Source organism: Tursiops truncatus, chromosome 2 (assembly GCF_011762595.2).
Source record: "Tursiops truncatus isolate mTurTru1 chromosome 2, mTurTru1.mat.Y, whole genome shotgun sequence".
Lineage (NCBI taxonomy): Eukaryota > Metazoa > Chordata > Mammalia > Artiodactyla > Delphinidae > Tursiops > Tursiops truncatus.
Genome location: NC_047035.1, coordinates 171,463,757 through 171,490,488, shown reverse-complemented (window position 1 = coordinate 171,490,488; position 26,732 = coordinate 171,463,757). Strand labels below are relative to the sequence as shown.

The following is a 26,732-nucleotide window of genomic DNA, read 5'->3' as shown; positions in this document are numbered from 1 at the left end:
CACTCTCACTTCACTCCCACCTACTTCTTGAGAGTTAAGCACTTTTGAAAGAATGTGAACTCTTTCCGGCTCTGGAAATCAATGCAGTACAGAGAGTCCCCATTCATTTCTGGGGGGGTGGAAGGGACTAGATTTCCTTTTGGAACTGGATTGCATAGAGGAAGTTGCTGAAGGTGTGACACAGCAAGGGTTAGATCATCAGTAAACCAGGGGTTTCTGCTCCATTAAATCCTAGGACACATTGTCTGGACCACTTGACAACCTCGATCCCATCCATCGGGAATCATGTAACCCTCCATGTAAAATAAGAGCCTTGAATGTCTCAGTTATATAGAGGGTTTGGAATATTCACATGTAAAATTTTTTGCAGCCTTTGAGATATGTCTGGACAAGCTGTCAATGGGGTGCTACCAGCATACTTTTGGGAACTGCTATGTTGTTTGGTGCCATTATGGAAAGCATCCCAAAGGAGGAAGCTCAAATGACAGCATTACCCACCCAGGATACTCTAGTGTAAACTGCAAAGAAGTGAATGTCAAAAGATATAAGCTGGAGTCACGAACAACCTGGGCGCCTTGGTTCTAACCCATACACTTTCTCAACTCCAGTTTTCTCATCTCTAAAACGGGAATGGGGGCTTCCCTGGTGGCGCAGTGGCTAAGAATCCACCTGCCAATGCAGGGGAAAACGGGTTCGAGCCCTGGTCCGGGAAGATCCCACATGCCGCGGAGCAACTGAGCCCGTGCACCACAACTGCTGAGCCTGCGCTCTGGAGCACGCGAGCCACAACTACTGAGCCCACACGCCGCAACTACTGAAGCCTGTGCACCTAGAGCCCGTGCTCCGCAACAAGAGAAACCACCGCGACGAGAAGCCTGAGCACCGCAATGTAGAGTAGCCCCCGCTCACCACAACTAGAGAAAGCCCTTGCACAGCAACAAAGACCCAACGCAGCCAAAAATAAATAAATAAGACTACTTACTACTTTAAAAAATAAATAAAATGGGAATAATTGTATTTTCTCTCTCCCTGGTTGTTGTGGGCATCAGATGTCATAATAGGTGTGGAAATGCTCTGGAGAGCGTACAGTGCTTTACCAGGGTGAGGTTTGTGAATGCTGGTCTGGTTGGATATTTGCTATGCTTTGGAAAGGGTGAGCTTTTTGACTCCATCTACCAATTCAAATGCTAATCCTTCCTGAAACATCGTCACAGACACCCCAAGAATAGTTTTACCAGCTCTCTGGGCATTGACTTGGCTCAGTTGACAAGTGAAATTCACTATCACATCTAGTGAATACCAAGTGTCCTTCATTTCTTAATGTCTCTTGCTCTTTTTACACAAGAAGGGGGAAATTGCCATGCCCATCATTGTGAGCACATCTGGTTGACTTTGGAGTCACCAAGGGTTAGAACTGACTCTGTTTTTAGGGATGATGGGAAATGGAATAATAGAAATAAATTCCATTTTGTTTTGTTCTAAGCATCTCAGCTCTATACTAACACTGGCTATTATGGGGATCTTTACTGCAGATGACCTGGGAAATGACAAAGAGCATAAATTTATAATTCTGCCACTAACTATAAAGGCTTAAAATGTCCCATTAGTCAGTGACCCAACATAGGCTGCAGAAATGACATTTTGGATAATTATTCCGATGTTTTTCCTGGGATGTTATTAGGAGTGATTAGGTATTTAACATTGATTTTTGATAGTGATTTCTTTAAAAGTGCAGGGTGGGGGGGCTTCTCTGGTGGCGCAGCGGTTAAGAGTCCGCCTGCCGATGCAGCGGACACGGGTTCGTACCCCGGTCCGGGAAGATCCCCCATGCCACAGAGTGGCTGGGCCCGTGAGCCATGGCCGCTGAGCCTGCGCGTCCAGAGCCTGTGCTCCGCAACGGGAGAGGCCACAACAGTGAGAGGCCCACGTACTGAAAAAAAAAAAAAAGTGCAGGGGGGAGGCTAAATCAATTCTGGTACATTCAGACAGTGCAACACTACTCTAGCAATAAAAAGGGATAAATTACTGACACACATGGCAACATACATGAATTGCAAAAACATTTATGCCAAGTGCAAGAAGCCTTACACAAAAGCGTATATACAGTATGATTCTTTTTTTAAAAATTAATTAAATTTTTAAAAACATTTTTATTGGAGTATAGCTGATTTACAATGTTGCATTAATATGATTTATATAGATTTATATTTATATAGATTTATGTATATGTTTATATAGATTCTGGAACAGGCAATACTAATGTTTGGTAAAAAATAATCACAAAAGTGGTTGCCTTGAGGTGGGGGTTGGCTGGAGGTGGACTGGGAAAGAATTTGAGGGAATTATCTGGTGGGGTTGGTAATATTCTGTATCTTGACAGGGGATTGGGTTACAGGGGTATATGCACTTCTCAAAACTCACTGAATGCACTTGGGGTTTTATTGTATGTAAATTCTACCGCAAAATACAAAATAGTGATAAACATGCTGAAGTATTTAGGGGTGAGGTGTACTGACACCTGTCGTTTATGTTGAATTGCAATAACTATAACAACAAAAATGGATTGATGGATTAATATACAACAAGGCAAATATAGTAAAAAATTACTTGTAGAGTCTAGCTGGTCATTATTCAAATGCTCTTGTCCAATTCTTTCAACTTTCCTGAGGGTTTGAAAATTTTATAATATAATAATTGAAAATAATTTCAGAAAAAAACAATTTTTAAAAAAAATTTTGGCCACGCTGCACAGCTTGCAGCATCTCAGTTCCCTGCCCAGGGACTGAAGCCGGGGCCACAGCAGTGAAAGCCCCGGATCCGACCCACTAGACCACCAGGGAACCCCCAGAAAGAAAACTGTTTAAAAACCCACAAACGGTACTTTGCTTAGTGGTTTTTTTTTTTTGATAATTGCATTTTTAAATTTTTATTTATTTTTGGCTGCGTTGGGTCTTCGTTGCTCGCACGGGCTTTCTCTAGTTGCGGCGAGCGGGGGCTGCTCTTCGTTGCGGTGCGCGGGCTTCTCATTGCGGTGGCTTCTCTTGTTGCGGAGCATGGGCTCTAGGTGCGCGGGCTTCAGTAGTTGTGGCGCGCGGGCTCAGTAGCTGTGGCTCACGGGCTCTAGAGCGCAGGCTTAGTAGTTGTGGTGCACAGACTTAGTTGCTCCGTGGCATGTGGCATCTTCCCGGACCAGGGCTTGAACCTGTGTCCCCTGCATTGGCAGCCAGATTCTAAACCCCTGCACCACCAGGGAAGCCCTGCTTAGTGGTTTTTTTGTGTGATGCAATATTCTTTCAAGCACCAAATATCCTTAGAGAAATTAAGTTACTTGTAAAAGGTAAATGAGAATCTATTCCATTGCCTTTCTCAACATGCTGCATAAAAGAGACATGTAAAATTAGAAACACATAAGGATTTCTGAGTTTGCAATATGTCACATGAATTGTTATGAAATTAAATTTCTAATTTCAAATACTTAGTATCATGTTTTTGACTACACATCATTTCATTTTCAATTTGTTCTTTTGTTGGTCTGGTCTCCATGAGCTATTAGAAATGGTAGGTTCTGAAATACAAAGAGAAATAATAAGCAGGTGATAGAATTCAAGTAAGAATGTACTATTTTAATAATATCAGCTAACTGATATGAACTAATTTGAAAATCTTGATTTTTAGGGTACAAATATCACAGCACTGACTTTTCATACCCTGAGAATTACTGGCATTCATGGAGACTGGAATATAATTCAAAATGACTATGACAGCCTAGAGCATTGTATTCTTTCAGAAGAACCAAATTCAGTGGGAACATGTATAAAAGGATACCCTTCAGGACCAAAAACCAATAAAAAAAAATATGCGATGGGAAAGGACCAGTTAGGAATAGGGTATCAGTACTGACCACAGGCAGCTCTGTCTGCTGAAAAGTCACTGTTCCTTGTGCTATGGTGGGATCCAACTTTAATATATATTTTTAAGTAAAATGGAGAAATTAGTAAAGGTTTAAAGATGAACAAGGTGACCTTAATGAAAAAACTGGTCTTATGGAGAAAATCTGAGAGAAGAGGAAATTCTCTAAATGCTTCAAAATTGAAAAGGTTCAAGTTGTGCTTGATGATTACCACTTTCAATTACATTAAGTGTTTTTTATGGAGCGATTCTATGAACAACTAACCAGGGAGGTGGATTTAAGTGAAGAGAGTTCAGTTGTGCAAATCAAAGAGTCTCTTGACTTCCAGGTTGATTAAACTGTGGAATAATTATCAAGAGACGCTATGGAGTCTACACCCCTGGAGAATTACATAAGCAAAATATACATTCTGAGTGGTTCTGAATTCACCTGCCAGAGGTTGGGGGCAAATTCCAACAACCCCTGGCAGGACCTTTCTGGGTCTGCATTCTGACAATAAGGTTTCACTCCATAGGAATAGTTTGGAAATAGAGTTCCGTACTAAATTACATTTTTCTGGGCTTTCTGTAAAGAATGGCAACTTTAAATTCACGTCATTTAAAAATTCGGTCCTTAAAGTACAGCAGTGTAGTTGTCGTTAGCAGTACTGTATTGCATACTTGAAATTTGCTAAGAGGGTAAATCTCAATTCTTACTATAAAAAGAAGAAAAAGAAAAAAGATAACTATGCGAGGTGATGGACATGTTGATTAGCTTGGTATGGTGATGATTGCATAGGATGTATGCATATTAAACCATGAACATAAACAATTTGTGAATTTTTTTTTTTGCCCGCACCACGAGGCTTATGGGATCTTAGTTCCCCGACCAGGGATAGAACCCCAGACCCCCTGTTAGGAAGCGCAGAGTCCTAACCACTGGACCACCAGGGAATTCCCCATACGTATTTGTGAATTATACCTCAGTGAAGCTCAAAAAAAATCACTGTGTTGAATGATGCTTCTTTTCATTGAACTTGTCTCATAATAAATGATTACATATTGTTTTGGTGATGATTTGTGACACTGGTCTTAATTTAGTTTCTGTACTGTTTAATAAAATAATTAGAAGGTATTCTGTCATTTTCTCTGTTGTTACAACATTATCATGAGAAAGAAGTCTTTGTATTTAAACCATTATATAATCAGTATTTCCTATGGGTGACTCGGTCCCTACCTGAGTGTAAGTACGTTAATGTTCTTTGCTATTTAGTCCTACCACAGCACTCTTGCACCATCCAGGGACAGTTAGAATGGAATGAGATAAAAATGTCATCTTTGCGAATGAGGTATCTTCTCTCTGAAAGTCAGTATGGCAAAATCCTCTTCTGCATTTTCCATCGTCGTCTCTATTGTGGGTTTCTTAATCTTATTCCTTGACTCACTTTTATCCTTATGCTTTGCAGAGTGGAACTTGCTTCGTGTTGTGATGCCGTTCAAAACTTCATTGTTTCTCAAAATAACACTCCCGTTGGGACTAACGTGAGTTACGAGGTGGAAAGTAAAAGCAAAATCCAAATCAGAGAGAACATTTTTGATATGTTGCCAGTGGTGAGTGAGAATTTCTTGTGGTTTGTGTCAACATTTAAGGTGAATGTTGGCTCAGATTAAGATATAAGAATGGGGGCTTCCCTGGTGGCGCAGTGGTTGAGAGTCCGCCTGCCGATGCAGGGGACACGGGTTCGTGCCGTCCGGGAAGATCCCACATGCCGCGGAGCGGCTGGGCCCGTGAGCCATGGCCGTTGAGCCTGTGCGTCCGGAGCCTGTGCTCCGCAACTGGAGAGGCCACAACAGTAAGAGGCCCGCGTACCGCAAAAAAAAAAAAAAAAAAAAAAGATATAAGAATGGAGCAGTTAATTCATTAAAATGCCACACTCTGTTGTGTTGTGTAAGATACGTATGGCAGTCCAAGGCAGTTTTGAATACTTGTGGCTCTGTGGGGAATGGTATTTATATCTTAAATGATAAGCTCTTCCAGCCCATGAGTCTTCATGACTCATCCTTGAATGAGATGAGGTACTTGGGCTTTCTGCATAGTAATTACCAGGGCTTGGGAAGATGCCCATTTTTCACCTGCAATAAGACTCCTCCAGTTGTCAGTTTCCGTGACTAAATCAATCCCTTCACAAAGAACTGTAGGTTTATGTGGCTAGTCTTTGGGAAGTAAATACATAAGAATTTGCGGTCCGTAAACATAACCTCCACAAGGCAGGGATTTTTATCTACTGTGTTCTTATGTATCCCAAGGTCCTAGGGCATTCCCCAGTGCACAGATGCATTCATTACATATTCGTTATTTAAACTAATGAGTAATGATACTGTATCATTACACTATAAATCCAAACTTGGGGGGAATTTTTCTCCTGAAAATATCCCACTGCTGATGAACTACACTCTCAGGCTTTTTTTTTTTTTTTGGTGGTACGCGGGCCTCTCACTGCTGTGGCCTCTCCCGTTGCGGAACACAGGCTCCGGATGCGCAGGCTCAGCGGCCATGGCTCATGGGCCCAGCCGCTCCGCGGCATGTGGGATCTTCCCGGACCGGAACACGAACCCGTGTCTTCTGTATCAGCAGGCGGACTCTCAACCACTGCGCCACCAGGGAAGCCCTCAGGCATCTTTTTTATTATTTGATGTAAAGCAATTAGGCCAAGTCAGTGGTCAAAATGGGATCGCTTTATATATGCTGTTTACCAACTGTAGAATATTCAGTTCTTACAATTATTTCCATTTTGCTGGACCTTTGACTTGTTTCAACTATTTTATTGTCATGTAAGTTGTTCCAATTTTTTTTTTAATATTACAATTCAAAGGAAGTATAATTTTCTGGGAATGAACGAAAAATCAATACACAATGTTAGAGAAAAAATATTGCAGATTTTCCTGAAGGGAACGGGGACCAAAAAAATAACTCATACGGCATTCTGAAAATCCCCTCGTGATGCACCGAAATTACCAATAGCTGAAAAGATAGCAACTAAAGAATATTTCTGTCCCTTATCAGGGAAGACCTTGGGGAGTTCCACAGAGAGCGACTCTTTCACCCTTGCCGTTGTTGCTAGTGTTGTCCTTGCCTTAGGCTGGTCAGAACAGAGGAGCTGCAGGTATTTTTTTGCTTCTGATTTGGCCCCTTGAAAAGAATAACTTAGCAGCATAGGCTTGATAATTCTGGATGCAATTAGCAACAGCATCCACTTTCCAAATTAATACTGACTTTTTAAAACTAGGGGGAGGAAATTCTGAAGTTAATACAGGAACAGCTGCAAAGCGAGGTCACTTTTCTGTGTTTCTTCAACATCCCCTTCCACAGACACAGCATCCAAGGTTGCTTCCCACACCCCAACCCTGCTTTGTTCTGTGGGGCACACAGCGAGCAGATCGCAATAGATGCTTTGGATGAAATGGTGTGAAGTCACTTACTCCGAAGGTTTGCTTAGTTACTTGAAAGGAAAACAACGAAGCTGGTTTTCAACCAGAGTTAGCAACAAGCAGGCAGTTAAGTGGCCCAGATTTGCCTTTTCTTAGGAGCCTTATTTTAAGGAACGTTGGAATTGTCATTTATTTGAACTCTTACTGAACGTAAGATAGCAAAGCATATGGACTTTTTCCTCCCAGTTGACCAAGAAACCAGAGAAAAACGTTCGTTATTTTGAGTGCTTAATTGGAGATACGCTCCCCTCAGTAATCTTTTCTATTGTACCATAAAGAGCCTATTTGCATTCTGCCCTGTCTGTAAAATTCAGAATTTACTGTGGTATCGGTTAGTAAACACGGTCTGAAAATATCTTGCGCTAGGAGTTCAGTGATTTGAAGTAGCCCAGGGTCTGTGGGAACCATTCATTAAAGAGCCAGACACTCTGCTGGGGCCACATCTATGCAGGGAAATAAGGCACATCCTTCAGTTAACCTTTCACCCCTTGAATGACAGACAGCACCTGTATAATGTGTCGTGGTTAAGACCATGGACTCTGAACCAGACTGCCTGGGTTTGAATCCCAGCTCTGCTGCTTTCTAGCCCTTCCTTAAACTCATGCCTCCGTTTTCCCATCTGTAAAATGCTCGCAAGGTTTTTGGATGGATTCCATGTGTTAACAAGTTACGACTCAGGAAAGTGCTTCTCGCACCAGCAGCGCAACATGAGTTTTCATTTTCATGGACAAACGCAGACGTGCTGAAAGAGAGTTCTCGTCACTCGTTTGGCATCTCCCAGTGCAGATTCAGGAGCACGCGGGAGTCAGGGCGATTCAGGATCTGTTGGGCAGCTCAGAACCACACTGGTCCTGGGGCGTTGCCAGTGGGGCTGGTACACTGGGCAGGAGGGTTCCCTGATTCATAGCAGTGTAAATATCCCCATCGTGGCGATTGTAATTTACCAGTGGTTTCACAGTCGGCTCACAAAATTCCTGAATATTTACCAGTTGGTGCCCATAAGCTGGTACAGCTGGGTTCCAGCGTGGTGCTGGGGGTTGCACCCAGGTGGCCATTGGGCCAGTCGTCACCCATCAGAAAGCAGTGGTCCTCTAGGCGAGGTCTGCAGTAGAAGACAGGGGAAATGAAAAGTAATAAACATGCTCTCTGCCCCTGAGGACCTACACTCACGTTCTGGAGACAAAGCAGGTGAATCAGGACCTCATCATCGCGGAACTCTGAGCTGACACCCTTGCTGCTGGTTAAGGTCACATCCTTACTTCCGGAAAAGTGACCAGCAAAGGCAAAGTACTCTATCAAATTGAAAAGTTATGTTTCAGACCGCAGAGGATTTGGTAAAAGTGGGAAGTCTTTTGGGATCGGCCAGTTGGGTCCTTGGAGGAAACAAAAATGATTCCGGCCTTAGAAATGAATTTGAAACAAATCAGCACAGAGTTGCTGGGCCTCCCTGAAGCACCGTGGCTGACCATGTACAGAGGTCGCAGGCGTAAATCTGTCCTCACTGAGCCTGAAGGTCTACCTACTTAAGAAGCACAGAGAACTTTCACTAAATTATCTATTAATTTTATGGCCAAGAATAGAGAATTGAATGCTACTTTGGAATCGCTTTCTTTTCTATTTTTGGCTGGAAATGGTCCTGTTAGTCCAAAAGGCCCATGTGGGATTTTCTCATCCTCAATTTATTTACTTAATTATGTGATGTAAAATACGTTAAAGTACATTTTAAGAACAAGTGTATTATATTTTGTATTATTACATTATGTTTGTCTATGATATGCTATATATTCCTCTCAAGAGAAATGAAACAGATTTACAGGATTTTTTTATGATGTCATAAGTTGATTAACATGCTGTGGTATTGCTTCTTGTTCTTTTTCTTTCCTTAGCATGTGTAAAGATTAAGCTACTTGAATTAAGCTGATGATGTTTATGGTTCTAAAACTAAAGCTATTTTATGACAGTTTTTCCCTTTCTCCTGATAGACTCAGCCTTTTGTGGGGTACCCTTACAATCAGTGTGCGGTGGTTGGAAATGGGGGGATTCTGAATCAGTCTCTCTGCGGAGCCGAAATCGATAAATCCGACTTTGTTTTTAGGTAAGCTCTGTCGAATTGGTTTCTTTGACATCCAAGATCAGCTGGATATTTTAAATGAATAAGCTAAAGATACTCTGTGTAAATTTTGACCTTTGAACTCTGTTGCTTAAGCCTGCAATTTATCTAGTGTGTTTCCAAAAGTGTTAAATGGATCATGAGTTCCTCTGAATGTCGCTATGGTCACTTAACTTTCCAGAAACCCTGCATGAGATCATAGTCAAAGAGGGTCTTCACTGCAGGACTTGTCAGAGCCTTCAGTATATTAAGGATACTTTTTTTTTTTTTAAACAGAGCATTTCAAGAACACTTTGTTCTCAGGTAATACTTGTGAAAATGCTGACTTAGATATTGTATAGCCACACAACATTGATGTTTATTTAGGTTTCTGGCCTGAAATTTTTAAAAAATGTGCAGCTTCTAAATTCTGATCTTTTAAAATGTTTATATCTCAATACAAGCTAGCTTGCCAAAGCAGAAACAAAAGTAGTTTCTCTGTGTGTCTGAACTAATAACACAAGCCACAGAGCATCTCCACTTTCAGAATATGATGGAAAGAGGATTCATCCTTGTGAGGGTGGATTTCAATTGAAATGCACCTTTTTATAAAGTCAGTTGAAATCCGTTTCTTCCTATTTCAGGAGCACCAATTGCATACATCAGAGGAGATCCTTTGAGCTTTATTGATTTAATGCTGCCCATGAAAAAGAAACATGATTCTGAATCAGTAGCTCCCCCTCACTTTAATCTCATTTAGAATTTTATGCTGAAGATAATAACAGAACAACAGACCTGGCAGTCCAACCATTATTGAATGTGTTCGTCATGGTGAATGTGAAAATGGCCAATACCTGCATGATTTAGCCATTTTGTTACAGTACTCAGTATGGAAAAACCATGAGGAAGATAAATAATTCTTCTTGTAATAGACATTTTTATAGACTGAAAATTCCTAAAACATCTGGGGTGAATATTATTCCTAAACATCCATTTTACCTTATAGCAGATATAAGAAATACAAGTTTAGGTTTAGCAAGCAGGGAAAAAAACCCCAAAACCAAAAAAACTCAACAGCTGCTTAATTTATAACTCTAAAATAAATGCGTATATTTCTAGATTCTGCATTTGTTGATGCAGCTATTTTTCTGAATATAGAGTTCCTTTTGAAGTTAGCCTTCCAAACTGAAAGGTCAAATTGGGGCTGTACATGGTTGGTGTCATTAAAATTTATTTAATTTTTAAGCCTATGTCTGTTTTGGTTGTACATGTTTCATAGTTTATAAAACCATCTGGAAGCTGATTCTCTTTTTTTTTTTTTTTTTTTTTTTTTATTTCAGAAGATTGGGAGCTGTCAGTTAAGTGTGTAAGGAGCAAAAATAGGGGCTGAGTGGCTTTACTGTACTGTGTATATACAATACCCAGTATTTCCCCTAGGGGTCTCCAGTGATACCATATTGGAAATCATCTCTGAGTCTTCAAAAGAATATGAGACTGTTCTAGAAAGTAGATTTGTTACAGGAAGCCCACTAATGAAGACATTTCTGTGGCCTCTTATCTAAATTAATATTTATTTTTCCCAAGGTGCCATATTTGTTTTCTGATGTATCTTTTTTTTATCAGTGAGAGAAGTACATGTTTCATTTATCCATATATTTCATAGAGCATGGAATAGAATATTTCAGCCTCATCTTACAGAACACATCAAGTTTAAACAGCCTTCCTCAGAGATGCTCCCTTTGTATGTATAGCTTTAAAGAAATGGTCTACTTGAAATTCTGAAATGATACTTTCTCTTTTCTGTGTGACAAGAATATACTTACTCAAAATTACAATTCTTAATTTGTTTTCCAATTTAAAAACAAAATAGTACTCAAAAGAGGATGAGAACATCAATATGAAAACATCATTATAAGAACGTTAAGGCTTTATTTATTAACAGCTTAATTTGGTGGAAAAACAGTCCATATGGGAATCAGGAAATTTTGATTTTTTTTATATAGTCTTTGCTTCTGGCAGACACTATAACCTTAGTCGCAGTGCCTCAATTTTTTAAAATCTGTAAATTGGTGATATGCCTCTGTGGGAATCTAATTAATATAAATAATAATTTTAATAAAAGGATCATGAACTCTTCAAAAGTTAGGCAAGGTGTAATTGTCATTTCTAGTTTTGTTACTTATAAAGGCCTTACATAATACTGAAAGCATTTATCAAATTCATTTATTTTATCCAATGTTGAAATGCCAGCTAAGAGTTCAGTACTTACTGTTTTTCGATGGAAATCAGATGAATTCTGAGGGTCCTCTTAACAACAATAATTTTCTCCAATAAAATGAGAACGATCACATGTATATGTGTGGATGTATGTGGATGTACATTTTTTTTTCACAAGTTATATTTTGAGAATAGTTTTCCTTCCAAATTTCAGGTGTAACCTCCCCCCAACCACAGGAAATGTTACCAATGATGTTGGCACTAAAACCAACCTGGTGACTCTAAATCCCAGTATCATAAGACTAAGGTAAGTACCTCAAATTACATAACTGTTCAAGAACATTTTTCTCATTATTTAACCTGTTTCTTAGTCTGAGCACTAATCTTGTTGCTGAGACTGACTTCTAATACAGCTGGAATGGCTTTTTAGGAAAATATATAAGAATATTTGGTAATTTAGGTTGTGGCTCAGAAGAGGTATGTCCAGTTGTACTTCTAATGTCATAAGCTGAATGTTGCTAATCCAATGAGAACTTTTTAATAGTGAAGTTCCTTTTTTAGATTTCGTTTCAGAATTTTAGTGTTACTCTTGTCTCGATAGCGCTTTCTTGAAAAAACGTAGTCTATTTAGAAGCTTCAGAGAGTAACCCTTAGGAGAACCTGGCAAAATCCAGTTTTCATTTCGGGCAGTTTATTACTAAAAAATAATTTGTGTATTTTATTTTCCACAATGTAACTACTACAAAATGTTGGCTGTTTAATAAAAATCCTATATATAGTTTTATTCAACTATTTTCATCCGAAGTGACTAATAATTGTTATTAGTAGAATACACCCCTCAAATAGTTCTAGTATGGCTTAAGAGAATATAAAATATTGTACCTGTCTCCCCAAGGCTTATTTTCTAAACACACGCAGTCATGCACACCAGTATATTTACGGAGGTATTATTTAAATTAAACACATAGAGCTATCACAATCCATGGAGGAAATTTAAGATGTGTGTGTGTGTGTGTGTGTGTGTGTGTGTGTGTGTGTATGCATATAGATACTTTAGACTTTCTAAAGGAAACTGTTATTTTATAATAACATGTATATACAAACGTACAGCTCAATGAATTTTTTTAATGTACAGATATTTTAAGAGTGTGTTATGTTTGAGAAAACATTTCAGCATTATACATTTGGAAGGTAATTCATCATTAAAAAGCAACCTTAGGAAAAAAGGACTGAGTTGGAAGATAAAATAATATAAAAAATGTATGTCCAGTAAGGGTATTGCCCCATAAGAAGGTAGGAATGAGAGCCTAGATATGCCAAGAAAGAGAAATGAAGACCTCGCCCCTGATGTTTACAAGATGCTTACTTAACATGCGTTTTTTCTGAGTCTGCAGTTTCTCTGTTTTATATACAGTGATATAAATGGTTCTATTTTTGGCCAGTGGTGAATTCAGCCTCATGTTACCAAAACTGCTCCTTTGATGATTACTGTTAAAATCATGATGTTTTAAAACTTTGGCAGATATGGGAACTTAAAGGAAAAGAAAGCAATATTTCTGGAGGACGTTGCAACCTATGGAGATGCATTCGTCCTTCTGCCAGCATTTTCCTTCAGGGCCAACACTGCGGCCTCTTTTAAGGTGTACTACACACTGAAGGAGTCTAAAGCAAGACAAAGAGTCTTATTTTTCCATCCCAAGTACCTGAAAAACCTTGCCCTCTTCTGGAGGACTAAAGGTGTGACCGAGTATCGCCTGTCCTCCGGCTTGATGATCACAAGTGTGGCAGTTGAACTGTGCGAGAACGTGAAACTCTATGGATTCTGGCCCTTCTCTAAAACTGGAGAGAACACACCTGTCAGCCATCACTACTACGACAACAGGTTACCTAAGCGCGGTTTCCATGAGATGCCCAAGGAGTATAGACAAATTCTCCAGCTTCACGTGAAAGGAATCCTCAGATTACAATTTAGCAGATGTGAAATCGCCTAAACCAGATGTCTGTAAACAGGAATCATGTTCACACAATGCAGTAGGTGAGTGTCAGTGTTCCAAACACCGGAAGAGGGGGTTGTAGGGAGTCGTAGGAAGAGTCCCGGAATTTGGTTGGATCCAAGCTCTGGCACTAGGTTTGCAATCTCAGACTCATATCATTGTTCTGATCTTCAGTCCTCTTCCTGTAAAATGGGGACCATGATCTCTAAGTCATATTAGGAGAATCTGATAATCTGTGAAAACTTTCCGCAAGTATTTAGAGTGAGGTAGGGACTCCGTAAATGTCTCCTCGCTGATATTTTTAACAGCCGTTTTCACCTTCACCAGACATAATAAAAAGGCAGGCTGTCTTGAAGCCTCTTCCTGAAGAGAACAGCTGAACTGCCAGTATCCACTGGAATTCTTTCTCTGTCAGGAGCCTCTATTATCCGTAATATCATTCCCACCTTTCTTCCTGTCTTAAAGAGGGCATATAAGAAAACTGTGTAATTAAACAAGAAACCCGTGGTTATGCAGGAATGAACGCCTTACGCCTCTAATTACATTCACTTGTGTCTTGAGCTGTGCCGGTGTCGTGGTTGGATTTAGGCCAATCCTTTTCCTCCTTTATCTACACTTAAAAATCACTCTTTAATATACGTATTAACTTCCTGTCTCACTCTTAAGCCTTTTCCTCTCCCACTGACAGGATTTACTTCAAGGGCAGGAATAGTTACAATTCTACTTACCTGTTGTCTGTGGCGGTCACTCATACAATTTACTTTGCTAAGGTTGTTGAACAGCTGCTTCATGCTAGACCCTTTCCCAGGCTCTGCGAGAGGGATATAAAAATGACTAAGTCCTGGGGACTTCCCTGGCGGTCCAGTGGTTAAGACTCCACGCTGCCACTGCAGTGGGCCACGGGTTCGATCCCTGCTCGGGGACCTAAGATCCCACAAACCGTGCGGCGCAGACAAAAAGAAAAAAAAAAAAAGACTAACTCGTGCAGGAATAAACAGATGTGCGTGCTGTGAACAGTGAAAGGGTGTGCTCAGTATTCTCACAAAAGCTATGGGGGACAGAGGCAGGAATCATTCAGTCGATTTCAGTGGAGTCTGTTTCAGAGAAGAGCTGGTTTCTGAATTAAGCCTAGAAAGGGAGTAAGGCTTTACCAAATGAAGAAGATTCTAGGGAGAGGGAATATGATGGGGAGAAGGCTGTCCCCTTGATTCTTTTTTTTGGCTGCGTTGGGTCTTCATTGCTGTGCACGGGCTTTCTCTAGTTGCGGCGAGCGGGGGCTGCTCTTCATTGCGGTGCATGGGCTTCTCATTGCGGTGCTTCTCGTTGCGGAGCACGGGCTCCAGGCATGAGGGCTTCAGTAGTTGTGGCACGTGGGCTCAGTAGTTGTGGCTCACGGGCTCTAGAGGTCAGGCTCAGTAGTTGTGGCGCACGGGCTTAGTTGCTCCGCGGCATGCGGGATCTTCTCGGACCAGGGATGGAACCCGTGTCTCCTGCATTGGCAGGCGGATTCTTAGCCACTGTGCTGCCAGGGAAGCCCTGTCCACTTGATTCTGATTCGTGAAAACGAAGCTGTTTGAAGGTAAATCATGGTCTTTGCCCCACAATCTGCCCTGTGAGAGTAGGATATAGCACATGGCGGTGGTGGCTTAGGCCCACATCTGTGAAATGGGAATAATACCAAGCTGCTTGATTTCATAGGAAAGTTGTAAGAACTAAAGCACAGAGAAACTTAATTCTCATAAGGAAAAGTGTACATTTACGTGAGAAATAAGACATCAATATAAAAGAAAGCTTAAGGAGACATTGAACATTAGCATTTTGCAAAACTCCCTTACATCCTGATGATACAGGTTAATACAGGTCATAAGTGCATCCATTGCATAAGGTATTTGACTTAAATAAGTAATCACGTGCACACTTCCGTGCTCGTCTTTGTACCAGCACGAGAAGAGCAGAAATAGGAACAGAGCAGACTGAGCATGGCAAATTAATTACAAATGTAATTCTGAATTCTTACCTTAGCCAGATTATTGTTTTATTCAGGGTTCACTTGTAAGAACACTCTGCCGTAAATTGCTTATTTTGATAAAGTACATCTTTGATTCAATCGTAGTTGCCGTTTGTGATGCCATTCTTAATTTACATTTTCATTTGTTCTTCTTTAGCAAATGAAACCTATTACCGCCATAAATTGATTTCAAAATTCACATGTGGATATTTTCTAAAAGGAATGTGCTTTTAGTTACATAAAGTCTAATTCATTTTTCTTTCTTTCTGTAGTGACGAATAAATGACTGCTTTCTACTGATTCTAATGGGTTTAATTAATTTCTGAAAATCTGCTATCAGGATTGGTAATGTTTCTATCATGTTACTAGCAATGATTATGAAAAATAGATCGGAACACTCTAATATTTTATAGTTTAGTAAAAGGTTTCCCTAAAAATGTTTTCTGCTGGGTAGAGACATAAACTTTGCTTTTTGATGACATGGGAAATATATGATTGATGAGTAAAAATAATAGAATATAGTGAACTAAATCATTAGATATACAATATGGAGACTTTATAAGTTATTTAATAAAAATTACATATGATTAGGACATTTAGAGCCTACTTAAGTTTTTCCCATATAACTTCCCATTTTAACCTTGGATATTTTGTCTAGAGTTTCAAAACATCAGTAAAATTTTCAGTGTCACTGATAAGGATTTGGGAAATATTCAAAATGGTGGGAGAGCAAGGAACATTGTCCTAATAATACCCATGTTCCGGTTAAATGTCAGTAGAAAAACTTTTAAGTTGTGGAGAACATTTGTAGATCTTTTCCCATGGACACAACCAAAGTTGGTTTCTTGTTTAACATTTGTATTAATGTTTGTGTTGCCAGCCTCAAAGCATGTTGACGTTTATACAGCCGTCCCAGCTAGGTTCACATTAACCAAAAAGCCTAGGTCACAGAGAACACGTGCGCTCTTTCTGTCTCTTTCCTGAGTTGAAATCACAAGAGCTTGCAGTTACCTGCCATTGCGTGAAACTCCCCTTCACCATCTGTAGTGTCCCCAGGGTTTCTTTATTGTGGAGAAATAAAAGGAGTGGGAGGATGGTGTTCATGTGACATTATCAAAATTCATGTTCTATTATATTTTAGAAAGTAAGAAACAAAATCTGTTTTGGAACAGAAGAACATTACTGGTGCATCACAATGGAACACGTGGAAGGTCATCCTCCAGCAGAGAGGAAATGTTATAATGTAACCTATCAGCTATGTGAATTGGAAATAGTAAGTCACAGTTCTTTAGATCCAAACAAAAAGAGAAACTCTGAACTCCATCCTGTAGATTTAGAGATTAACCAAGTCTAAGCATGACACTCATGAAATCCCTGGGTGTAATGAGCACCGGTTAAATCTTGTTACATGGATGGATTTGATCTTCTGCTCTTTAACTTCAAGTACATCTATAGGCATGGAAAACGGAATGTTTGAGTACGGGTGCTAGCCAGTACTAAGCTCTTAGTTAGGACTCCAGCTCGTAATACCACCTGCCACCAGTTTCTAAGGGAAATACTGGCTTGCTTGATTCCATTTTCTACTTGTTGTTTAGAATCAATGGGGCAATGTGAGTGAATTACAAGAGTGCAAAATAGTTTCTATTGAAATCCAAGGGTAAGGCAGAAACATTTATTGAAGCATATAATAATGCTGTATGGCCCCGGGAGGGGCTCATGAATAATTGCATGGACTTAAGTTTTATACACTATAATAGTCCTTGAAGTCTCTGGTGCTTTTTCCTCCTAACGAAAGGCAAATGCAAATAGATCATGACTTTCACGAAGGAAGATTTCCTTCTGCTTGTAAATTCCAACCCAGGGAATATGTGGGCACTCAGCCAGGTAGTCAGCCAAGGACATTGTTTTGAGGACTTACTATGTATAGAATACTGAAGTAAGCCATAAATCAGACCCGTTTGGGACAAGATTTTTCCTTGCTTACAAAAAGTGTACCAGTTAAATACTATATCATGTCAAGCACCCTAAATCATTCCATGAATTTCCAAAAGCTTTGGGAAAATTGGAAAGCTTTGTGGATAACAGGTCTGCTCACATTCTAAACAGCTAAGTATGATGCAATATGTAGTATAGTTATGACACTAAAAGCATTTTATGTATGTAACATGACACGGAAACACATTGTTTTGCTACTAAACATTGCAGGAATTGCAGGAATTCACAGGAAATATCTGAAGCACTTGACCTAATAAGACTATTTCTTTCTTTATTCTTGTTTTTTAAAAATCCCTTTAGAGCCCCTGGGTGAGTTCAAGGTTTCCTACTTGCATGTGGCTTCAGAAGGCTGAATCCATAGTGGGCAGTCACCATTGCCCTCCTGGAGATGGAGGGCCAGGGATATTTTTCTTGCCCATCTCATCTGGGTCATCACCCTTCCAAGAGCATTCTTCTTTTTACCAAAAAAAGTGTGGTATATGATAGAGATGCATCACTTCATTTTATATAATGGAGAAAAGATCAACTCTTTAGCAGATGGTATTGCAACACTGGCTCATAATAGAGAAAAAACCAAATTCCTACATTGCACCATAGAACAAGTTGGACTCCAGGTAGATTAAAGAGGGATTAAAAGATGACTGCAAAGCTAATAGAACAAAATGTAGGTAAGGGGCTGTACCCCTTAAACATAACCCCCAAATAATGTCTTAATCAGGTTGAGAAGTGATGGCTATGGCTACATTAAAGTGTAGAATTTTCTAGTCAGTGAACAACACCTTAAAGCTAATAGAGAGTAACAGACTAGAATAGCTTTTAGCAAAGCATAAAATTCATGACATTACTATAGAAACATTCCCGCGAACTACAAATCAACAAATGAAAGACAGGAAACTCAATATAAAAATGAGCAAAGAATAAGAATGTGATCTACAAAGAGAAAAGCTGAGTAGCTAATAAGAATAGAAAGTGATGCTCAAACTTACTAATAGCTGAGAAATGAAAATTAAAATGAGATATATTGCTAAGAATTCATAAGATTGTTAATTCCAAATGCCAGTAGAAGTGTAAACTGATTCAGCCATTTTGGAAAGCAGTCTCGAAGGACCGAGTTAGTCATGTTAATTATTTGGCCTATGGCCCAGCAATCCCACCGTCATACCTATGTCCCAGAGAACTTTCTTTGTAGGTCCACAAGGAGACAAGATTTAAGATATTTATTTCATTATTGTTTGTGGTAGCAGGAAGTGGGTTACACAGGTACCCATCTCTAAGGGAGTCAATGAGGTAACATTGGTAAACACATAGTATGAAATATATCAGTTAGAAGCAACTTACCGGATGTGTATAGAGCTAGGATAAGTCCTTAAAATACAGCAGAAAGGGGAAAATAAGAGCTATAGCATAATGCCATTGAAATATACGTTAAAGCATATATATATATACACTTACATATACACATGCATACATGTGTACATACATAGTAAAGGGCATATATTAAATACTAGAAGAGTGCCAATTTAGGAGGGCGTAATGGGAGTGGGTTTAGAGATAAAGGAATAAGTAAAGGGATAAAATGAATAAATAATTCAAGAAAAGGAGACTCACTCCTGTTGTTCGTGCGTCAATAGTTTATTCCCCTATTTACTGAGTAGAAATCTATTATATGGATGTACCATGACTGGTTTATCCATTCACCCACTGAGATACATTTTAGTTGTCTCCAGTTTGGGGCTGTTACAAATGCAGCTATCATGGACATTCATGCACAAGTCTTTGTGTGGACGTATATTTTCATTTTTGGGGGCCAATATCTAGGGTTGGAACTGCTGGGTCACATGGTCTGTGCCTGTCTAACACTTTTTAAAACTACCAAACTATTTTCCAAAGTTGTTGTAACGTTTCATGTTTCTATCAGCGGTCTATACCAGTTGTAGTTACCCCGCATCTTTGGTAAAATTTTGTATGGTCAGTCTTCATTAATTCGAGACATTATGTTGGGTGTATAGTTGTTTCTCATGATTTTAATTGGAATTCCCCTTTGATTATCTTCTCAGATGTTTATTTGCCTTCTGTGTGTCTTCTTTGGTGAAGTGTCTATTCAAATATTCTGACTATTTTTGATTGGATTGCTTTATTATGGAGTTATAAGAGAATTTTTATAAATTACCGATACAGATCTTTCGTTAGATATATGTTTTGCAACTATTTTCTCTCAGTTTGAGATTTGCCTTTTCATTTTCTTAATAGTGTCTTTTGAACAACAAAAGTTTTTAATTTCACTAAAGTCTAATTTATGGATCTTTTAATTTTATAGTTTGTACCTCTTGTTTCAAATTTAAGAGATCTTTGACAAACCCAAGGTCACTAAGATCCTCTCCTGTGCTTTCTTAGAAGGTTTTACATTTAGTCTTATGAGCCACTTTGAGTTAATTTTGTGTGTGTGTTTATGGTGTGAAGTAAGGGTCATTGGATTTCATTTTTATAGTTGCTTAAGGTAATTAATATGAGACTTTTTTTTTTTTTAGAAGATGTTGTGGGTAGGAGTTTATTTATTTATTTTTGCTGCGTTGCGTCTTCGTTTCTGTGTGAGGGCTTTCTCTAGTTGTGGCAAGTGGGGGCCACTCTTCATCGCAGTGCGCGGGCCTCTGATTATCGCAGCCTCTCTTGTTGCGGAGCACAGGCTCCAGACGCGCAGGCTCAGTAGTTGTGGCTCACAGGCCTAGTTGCTCCGCGGCATGTGGGATCCTCCCAGACCAGGGCTTGAACCCGTGTCCCCTGCATTAGCAAGCAGATTCTCAACCACTGCGCCACCAGGGAAGCCCCGAGACTTATTTGTGTTTTTAACATGGGAGTTTAATGCTGTAGATTTTCCTCCAAAAACTGCTTTCCACAAATTTTGATATATTTTGTTCTTCATGCAGTTCAGAATACTTTGATTTTGTTTCTTGTTTGTACCAAAAGTTATTTAGAAGTATATTATGTACTTTCAAATATTTCTGAATTGTTCCAGATATATTACTGTAGATTATTTTAAATTAATTTCAGCGTGGTCAGTGAACATACTTTGTATGATTTTAATCCATTTAACTTTATTGAGACTTTTATTTTTATGGACTAGACCATGGTCTTTCTTGGTAAATTTTCTGTGTGCACTTGAAAAGCATGTGTATTCTGATGTCGCTGGGTGCAGTGTTCTACTAATGTCAATTACGTCAGGTTGGTTGATATTGTTATTTAAGTCTTCTGTATCTTGTGATTTCCTGTGTGCTTGTTCTGTCAATTAATGAGAGAAGAGTGTTAAATCCTTGACTATAACTGTGGATTTAACTATTTCTTCTTGCAGTCTTATTCATTTTTGCTTTGGTTCTCTTGATAAATGACCTCATTATCATTCTGAAATTATCCTCTTTATCCCTAGTAATATTATTATTATTATTTTTTCTTTTTTTTGGCGGTATGCGGGCCTCTCACTGTTGTGACCTCTCCCGTTGCAGAGCACAGGCTCCCGACTCGCAGGCCCAGCGGCCACGGCTCACGGGCCCAGCCGCCCCACGGCATGTGGGATCTTCCCGGACCGGGGCATGAACCCACGTCCCCTGCATCGGCAGGCGGACTCTCAACCACTGCGCCACCAGGGAAGCCCCCTAGTAATATTATTTTCTCTGAAATCTACTTTGATATTATAGCCACTCCAGCTATTTTTAATTATATAATTAGCATATCTTTTTTAGCATATCATTTTACCTTGAACTTATTTGTTTCTTTATACTTAAAGTAGTTTTCTTATAGGCAGCAAATAGTTGGGTCTTGCTTCTTTATGTAATCTGAACATCTGCCTTTTATTGATGTGTTTATATCATTTAGATTTAATGTCACACATTTTACTTCTACATATATTATAAACTGCACATATTATATTTTTGGTTTTAAACTGTCAGTTACCTTTCTGAAATTTCTTAAGGAAAATTTTTTATATTTACCCACATATTTACCATTTTCAGTATTCTTTATATGTAGATCTGCATTTTCATTGGGTATTATTTCTCTGAAGGATTTCCTTTAACATTTCTTGTAGGCCTGGACTGCTGGTGCTAAATTCTTTCTGTTTTTATATGTTGGCAAAAGTTTTTATTTCACCATCTTTAAAAAAATGTTTTGGGCTTCCCTGGTGGCGCAGTGGTTGAGAGTCTGCCTGCCGATGCAGGGGACACGGGTTCATGCCCCGGTCCGGGAGGATCCCACATGCCATGGAGCGGCTGGGCCCGTGAGCCATGGCCGCTGAGCCTGCGCGTCCAGAGCCTGTGCTCCGCAACGGGAGAGGCCACAGCAGTGAGAGGCCCGCTTACCGAAAAAAAAAAAAAAAAAAAAATGTTTTTTGCTGGATTGACAGTATATGTTCTTTCATTACTTTGAAGATGTTGCTCCACTCTCTTGTGACTTAACATTGTTCCCAATGAGAAGTTTGTTGTCATTCTTACCTTTGTTCCCATGTATGTAATGTATCTTTTTTTTTTTTGACTAAGAGCTATGTAGCTAGTTTTATTCATAAACACATTTCATATCACCTTCACAAGTTAATTTTTTTAATTAATTTTTATTGGAGTATAGTTGATTTACAATGTTGTGTTAGTCTCTGCTGTACAGCAAAGTGAATCAGTTATACATATACATGTATCCACTCTTTTTTAGATTCTTTCCCATATTGGTCACTACAGAGTATTGAGTAGAGCTGGCAAAAACTCCTCCATAATCAACATTATCTGAACTCATTTACACACCTGATGATCCGTAGCCATTTAAAAATGTATAAGAGCTAATTTTAGTGACCAAAGTTTTATATCAAAAATATTATCCAAATATTCTTTATTAATTTATTAAATTGAAAAGTTTAATTTAAAAAGTTAAATTTAAAAATTTTAAAGTGCCACGGTCGGGCTTCCCTGGTGGCGCAGTGGTTGGGAGTCCGCCTGCCGATGCCGGGGACACGGGTTCGTGTCCCGGTCCGTGAAGATCCCACATGCCGCGGAGCGGCTGGGCCCGTGAGCCGTGGCCGCTGAGCCTGCGCGTCCGGGGCCTGTGCTCCGCAACGGGAGAGGCTACAGCAGTGAGAGGCCCGCGTACCGCAAAAAAAAAAAAGTGCCATGGTCTTCAAGTTAACAAAATATCTATAAATTGCACATTCATTCAGTTAAACACAATTTTTTTAAACGTCTTTATTGGAGTATAATTGCTTTACAATGGTGTGTTATGTTAGTTTCTGCTGTATAACAAAGTGAATTAGCTATATGTATACATATATCCCCATATCCCCTCCCTTTTGCGTCTCCCTCCCACCCTCCCTATCCCACCCTTCTAGCTGGTCACAAAGCACCGAGCTGATCTCACTGTGCTATGCGACTGCTTCCCACTACCTATCTGTTTTACATTTGGTAGTGTATATATGTCCATGCCAGTCTCTCACTTCATCCCAGCTTACACTTCCCCCTCCCCGTGTCCTCAAGTCCATTCTCTACATCTGTGTCTTTATTCCTGTCCTGCCCCTAGGTTCTTTAGAACCTTTTTTTTTTTTTTAGATTCCATATATATGTGTTAGCGTACAGTATTTATTTTTCTTTCTGACTTACTTCACTCTGTATGACAGTCTCTAGGTCCATCCACCTCACTACGAATAACTCAATTTCACTTTTTTTTATGGCTAATATTGCATTGTATATACGTGCCACATCTCCTTTATCCATTCATCTGTTGATGGACACTTAGGTTGCTTCCATGTCCTGGCTATTGTAAATAGAGCTGCAGTGAACATTGTGGTACATGACTCTTTTTAATTATGGTTTTCTCAGGGTATATGCCCAATAATGGGATTGCTGGGTCATATGGTAGTGCTATTTTTAGTTTTCTAAGGAACCTCCATAACTGTTCTCCATAGTGGCTGCTATCAATTTCCATTCCCACCAACAGTGCAAGAGGGTTCCCTTTTCTCCGCACCCTCTCCAGCATTTATTCTTTGTAGATTTTTTGATGATGGCCACTCCGACCAGTGTGAGGTGATACCTCACTGTACTTTTGATTTATATTTCTCTAATGATTAGTGATGTTGAGCACCCTTTCATGTGTTTGTTGGAAATCTGTATATCTTCTTTGGAGAAATGTCTATTTAGGTCTTCTGCCCATTTTTGGAGTGGGTTGTTTGTTTTTTTGATATTGAGCTGCATGAGCTGCTTGTATATTTTGGAGATTAATCCTTTGTCAGTTGCTTCATTTGCAAATATTTTCTCCCATTCTGAGGGTCGTCTTTTCATCTTATTTATGGTTTCCTTTGCTGTGCAAAAGCTTTTAAGTTTCATTAGGTCCCATTTGTTTATTTTTATTTTTATTTACATTTCTCTAGGAGGTGGGTCAAAAAGGATCTTGCTGTCATTTATGTCATAGAGTGTTCTGCCTATGTTTTCCTCTAAGAGTTTTAGAGTGTCTGGCCTTGCATTTAGATCTTTAATCCATTTTGAGTTTATTTTTGTGTATGGTGTTAGGGAGTGTTCGAATTTCATTCTTTTACATGTAGCTGTCCAGTTTTCCCAGCACCACTTATTGAAGAGGCTGTCTTTTCTCCCATAAAGTATCTTTTTTCCCTCTGGTTCCTTTTTAATTTTTTTTTCTAGCACTAGTCTTAAGCACTTTTATTAATATGTGACTTGGTATAATTTTCTTTAAGTTTTTTGTACTTGAGTTTCTTTGAGTATCTTGCATCTGTGGACTTACAGCTTTCATCAGATTTGGAAAGTTCAGGCAATTATTTTCAAATATTTTTTCTGTCTTACCTCCTCCTTTATTTTTCTGGTCTGTTTTTCATTTTCTGTAGTTTCTATTCCTGCATCTTCAAAGTCACTAATTTTTTTGTTTTACAGTGTCTAAACTGGTATTAATCCCATCCAGGATGTTTTTCATTTTAAACATTGTAGAAGTTCTGTTTGTGTCTTTTTATACCTTCCATGTCTATATTTAATATGCATATATATTTATCTTCTTGAACATGTCAGATATACTTATAACTGTTTGTGTCTTTTTGTACTAATTCTGTCATCTGTGTAATTCTTGAATCTGTTTCTACTGATAGATTTTTCTCCTCAGTATGAGTTGTATTTTTCTGCTTCTTCAAACATCTGGTGATTTTTTAATTGAATGCCAGATATTGTAAATTTTACTTTGGTGTGTGTTAAATATTTTGAATATTTTGCGATCCTGTAAATATCTTAAGATTTGTTCTGGGAAGAAATTGAGTTACCTGTAAACAATTTGTTCCTTTTAGAGGCTTACTTTTAGTCTTTGTTAGTTGGAATCATAGCAGCGCTATCCTAGAGCAAATTTTTTCTCACACTGAGGCAATACCCTTATGAACACCCTACTCAGTGTCCTATGAATTACAAGATTTTCCTTTATGTTTGGTGGGGACACGAATTATTCCTGGCCTTTTTAAGTTTCAGGAATTTTTCCTTCTCTTTTCTGGTGATTCTTTTCCCAGATTCAGGTAGTTTCCTCACTTAAATGTGCTTGTCATTCCTCAGCTGAAGACCAGAAAACACCCTGCAGAGATTTCTCTCCATGAAGCCTTCTCCACTCAATATGTACTTTGGCATCCCCAGACTCCTAGATCTATAACCTCTATTCTCAGAGACGACTGGACTCTGCCTGAGTTTCCCCTCCCTGTGCTTGGCCTGGAAACCATTTGGCAGTAAGTTAGGGCAATTGTAGGACTCAACCCATTTGCATCCGCTTTTCTCAGGGATCACCGTCCTGAGTTGCCTAATGTCCAAGTGTCTGAAAACCATTGTTTCATTCATGTCGTCTGCTTTTTTTTTTTTTTTTAAGTTGTTTCAGGTAGGAAGCTAAATCCAGTACCTGTTACTCTATCTTATCCAGGAGGAGTAATTCGATATGATTTTATTTCTATCATGTTTGCCACCTGTCTTTTCTTGGAGTTGCTGGAAATGTCTTTGAGGATTTCCCTTTGCCCATCTGAAATTTGGGCTGCTTTTTAAAACCCAGTATTCTATAATAGACTACCAGATGTCAGTGAGATCCCTTGGAACTAATTTTATTATGTGAATGTAATTAACATATTTAATTTAGGGCTTACTATACACTTGGCACCTATACAAGAAATTGGCTTACGTTATCTTATTAAAACCTAAGTCTGTGAGATTATATTATCTCCATTTGATATATAAGAAAATGGGCTAAGAGAGGCTAAGAATCTTGCCCAATGTTATATAGTATACAGGTGTCAGAGCCAGTTTTCAAATTTAGGTTGTATACCCAAAGCTTGTATGTTTAATCAATATTTTAACCTCTCTTTAGCTTTATTATCGTTGATGTTGTTTTGTTAGGGGAAATAAGATTATCTAAAATTTTTAGATTTTAGAATTTTACCTTCATTACATTGGGTCATTTTTAACTGTCTTATCCTTCTCAATAAATTCTAAATTTTAACTTTTCTAAATTAAGGAATTATGATTCAAGCTTACATTATAAAGTTTTATATATTCTACTATATTCATTTTAAAGTTTATTGTGAAGTATCCAGTATGTTAAATTCCCCTGAGTTCTTTTTGAAATGAGCATTTAATGTGATAAATTAATTTCTTTTATCAGCCTGATTCTGTTTTATTTGTTTTGAGATATGTGTATGTACCTGCGTTGTGAAATCCAATAAAGTACCAATGGCATTATTATTCTATTCCTTGTCTTTTGGGACCTCAAGGAGATTCAGAATCCTTACCTCAGCTATATCATTGGCAGAGGGAGTAAACGGGATTTGGGGTTAACCTTTATAATTAGTCCTATCCCTGAGAAGCATGGGCTTCAAGGGGGACAGGTGTGTACCTGAGCAAATTCAGGGTTTTGTTGGGAAGGAGGAAGAAAAGATTTTGGATGGGCGTCTAACCGTATTTGCTACAAGCAATTTTCTGTGTCACTCACCTACTAAGTGATTGAACTAGAGTATGAACCCAAGTAGTTGTGACTCCAAATTCTATGATCTTTCTCTCAAGCC

The 26,732-nt window shown here is 39.0% G+C and overlaps 1 protein-coding gene across 1 annotated transcript in view; it reads left to right on the top strand.

The window, feature by feature from the left end:
- Nucleotides 1-26,400, top strand: part of ST8SIA6 (ST8 alpha-N-acetyl-neuraminide alpha-2,8-sialyltransferase 6) — a 150,350-nt gene extending 123,950 nt beyond the window's left edge. Inside the window, exons 5-9 of the mRNA XM_019933513.2 lie at nucleotides 5,355-5,499; nucleotides 9,360-9,472; nucleotides 11,898-11,990; nucleotides 13,206-13,718; nucleotides 25,246-26,400. Coding sequence (XP_019789072.1) covers nucleotides 5,355-5,499; nucleotides 9,360-9,472; nucleotides 11,898-11,990; nucleotides 13,206-13,674 — 820 coding nt within the window. The 3' untranslated portion in view covers nucleotides 13,675-13,718; nucleotides 25,246-26,400. The remainder of the gene's footprint in view (nucleotides 1-5,354; nucleotides 5,500-9,359; nucleotides 9,473-11,897; nucleotides 11,991-13,205; nucleotides 13,719-25,245) is intronic.
- Nucleotides 26,401-26,732: the final 332 nt, after the last annotated feature.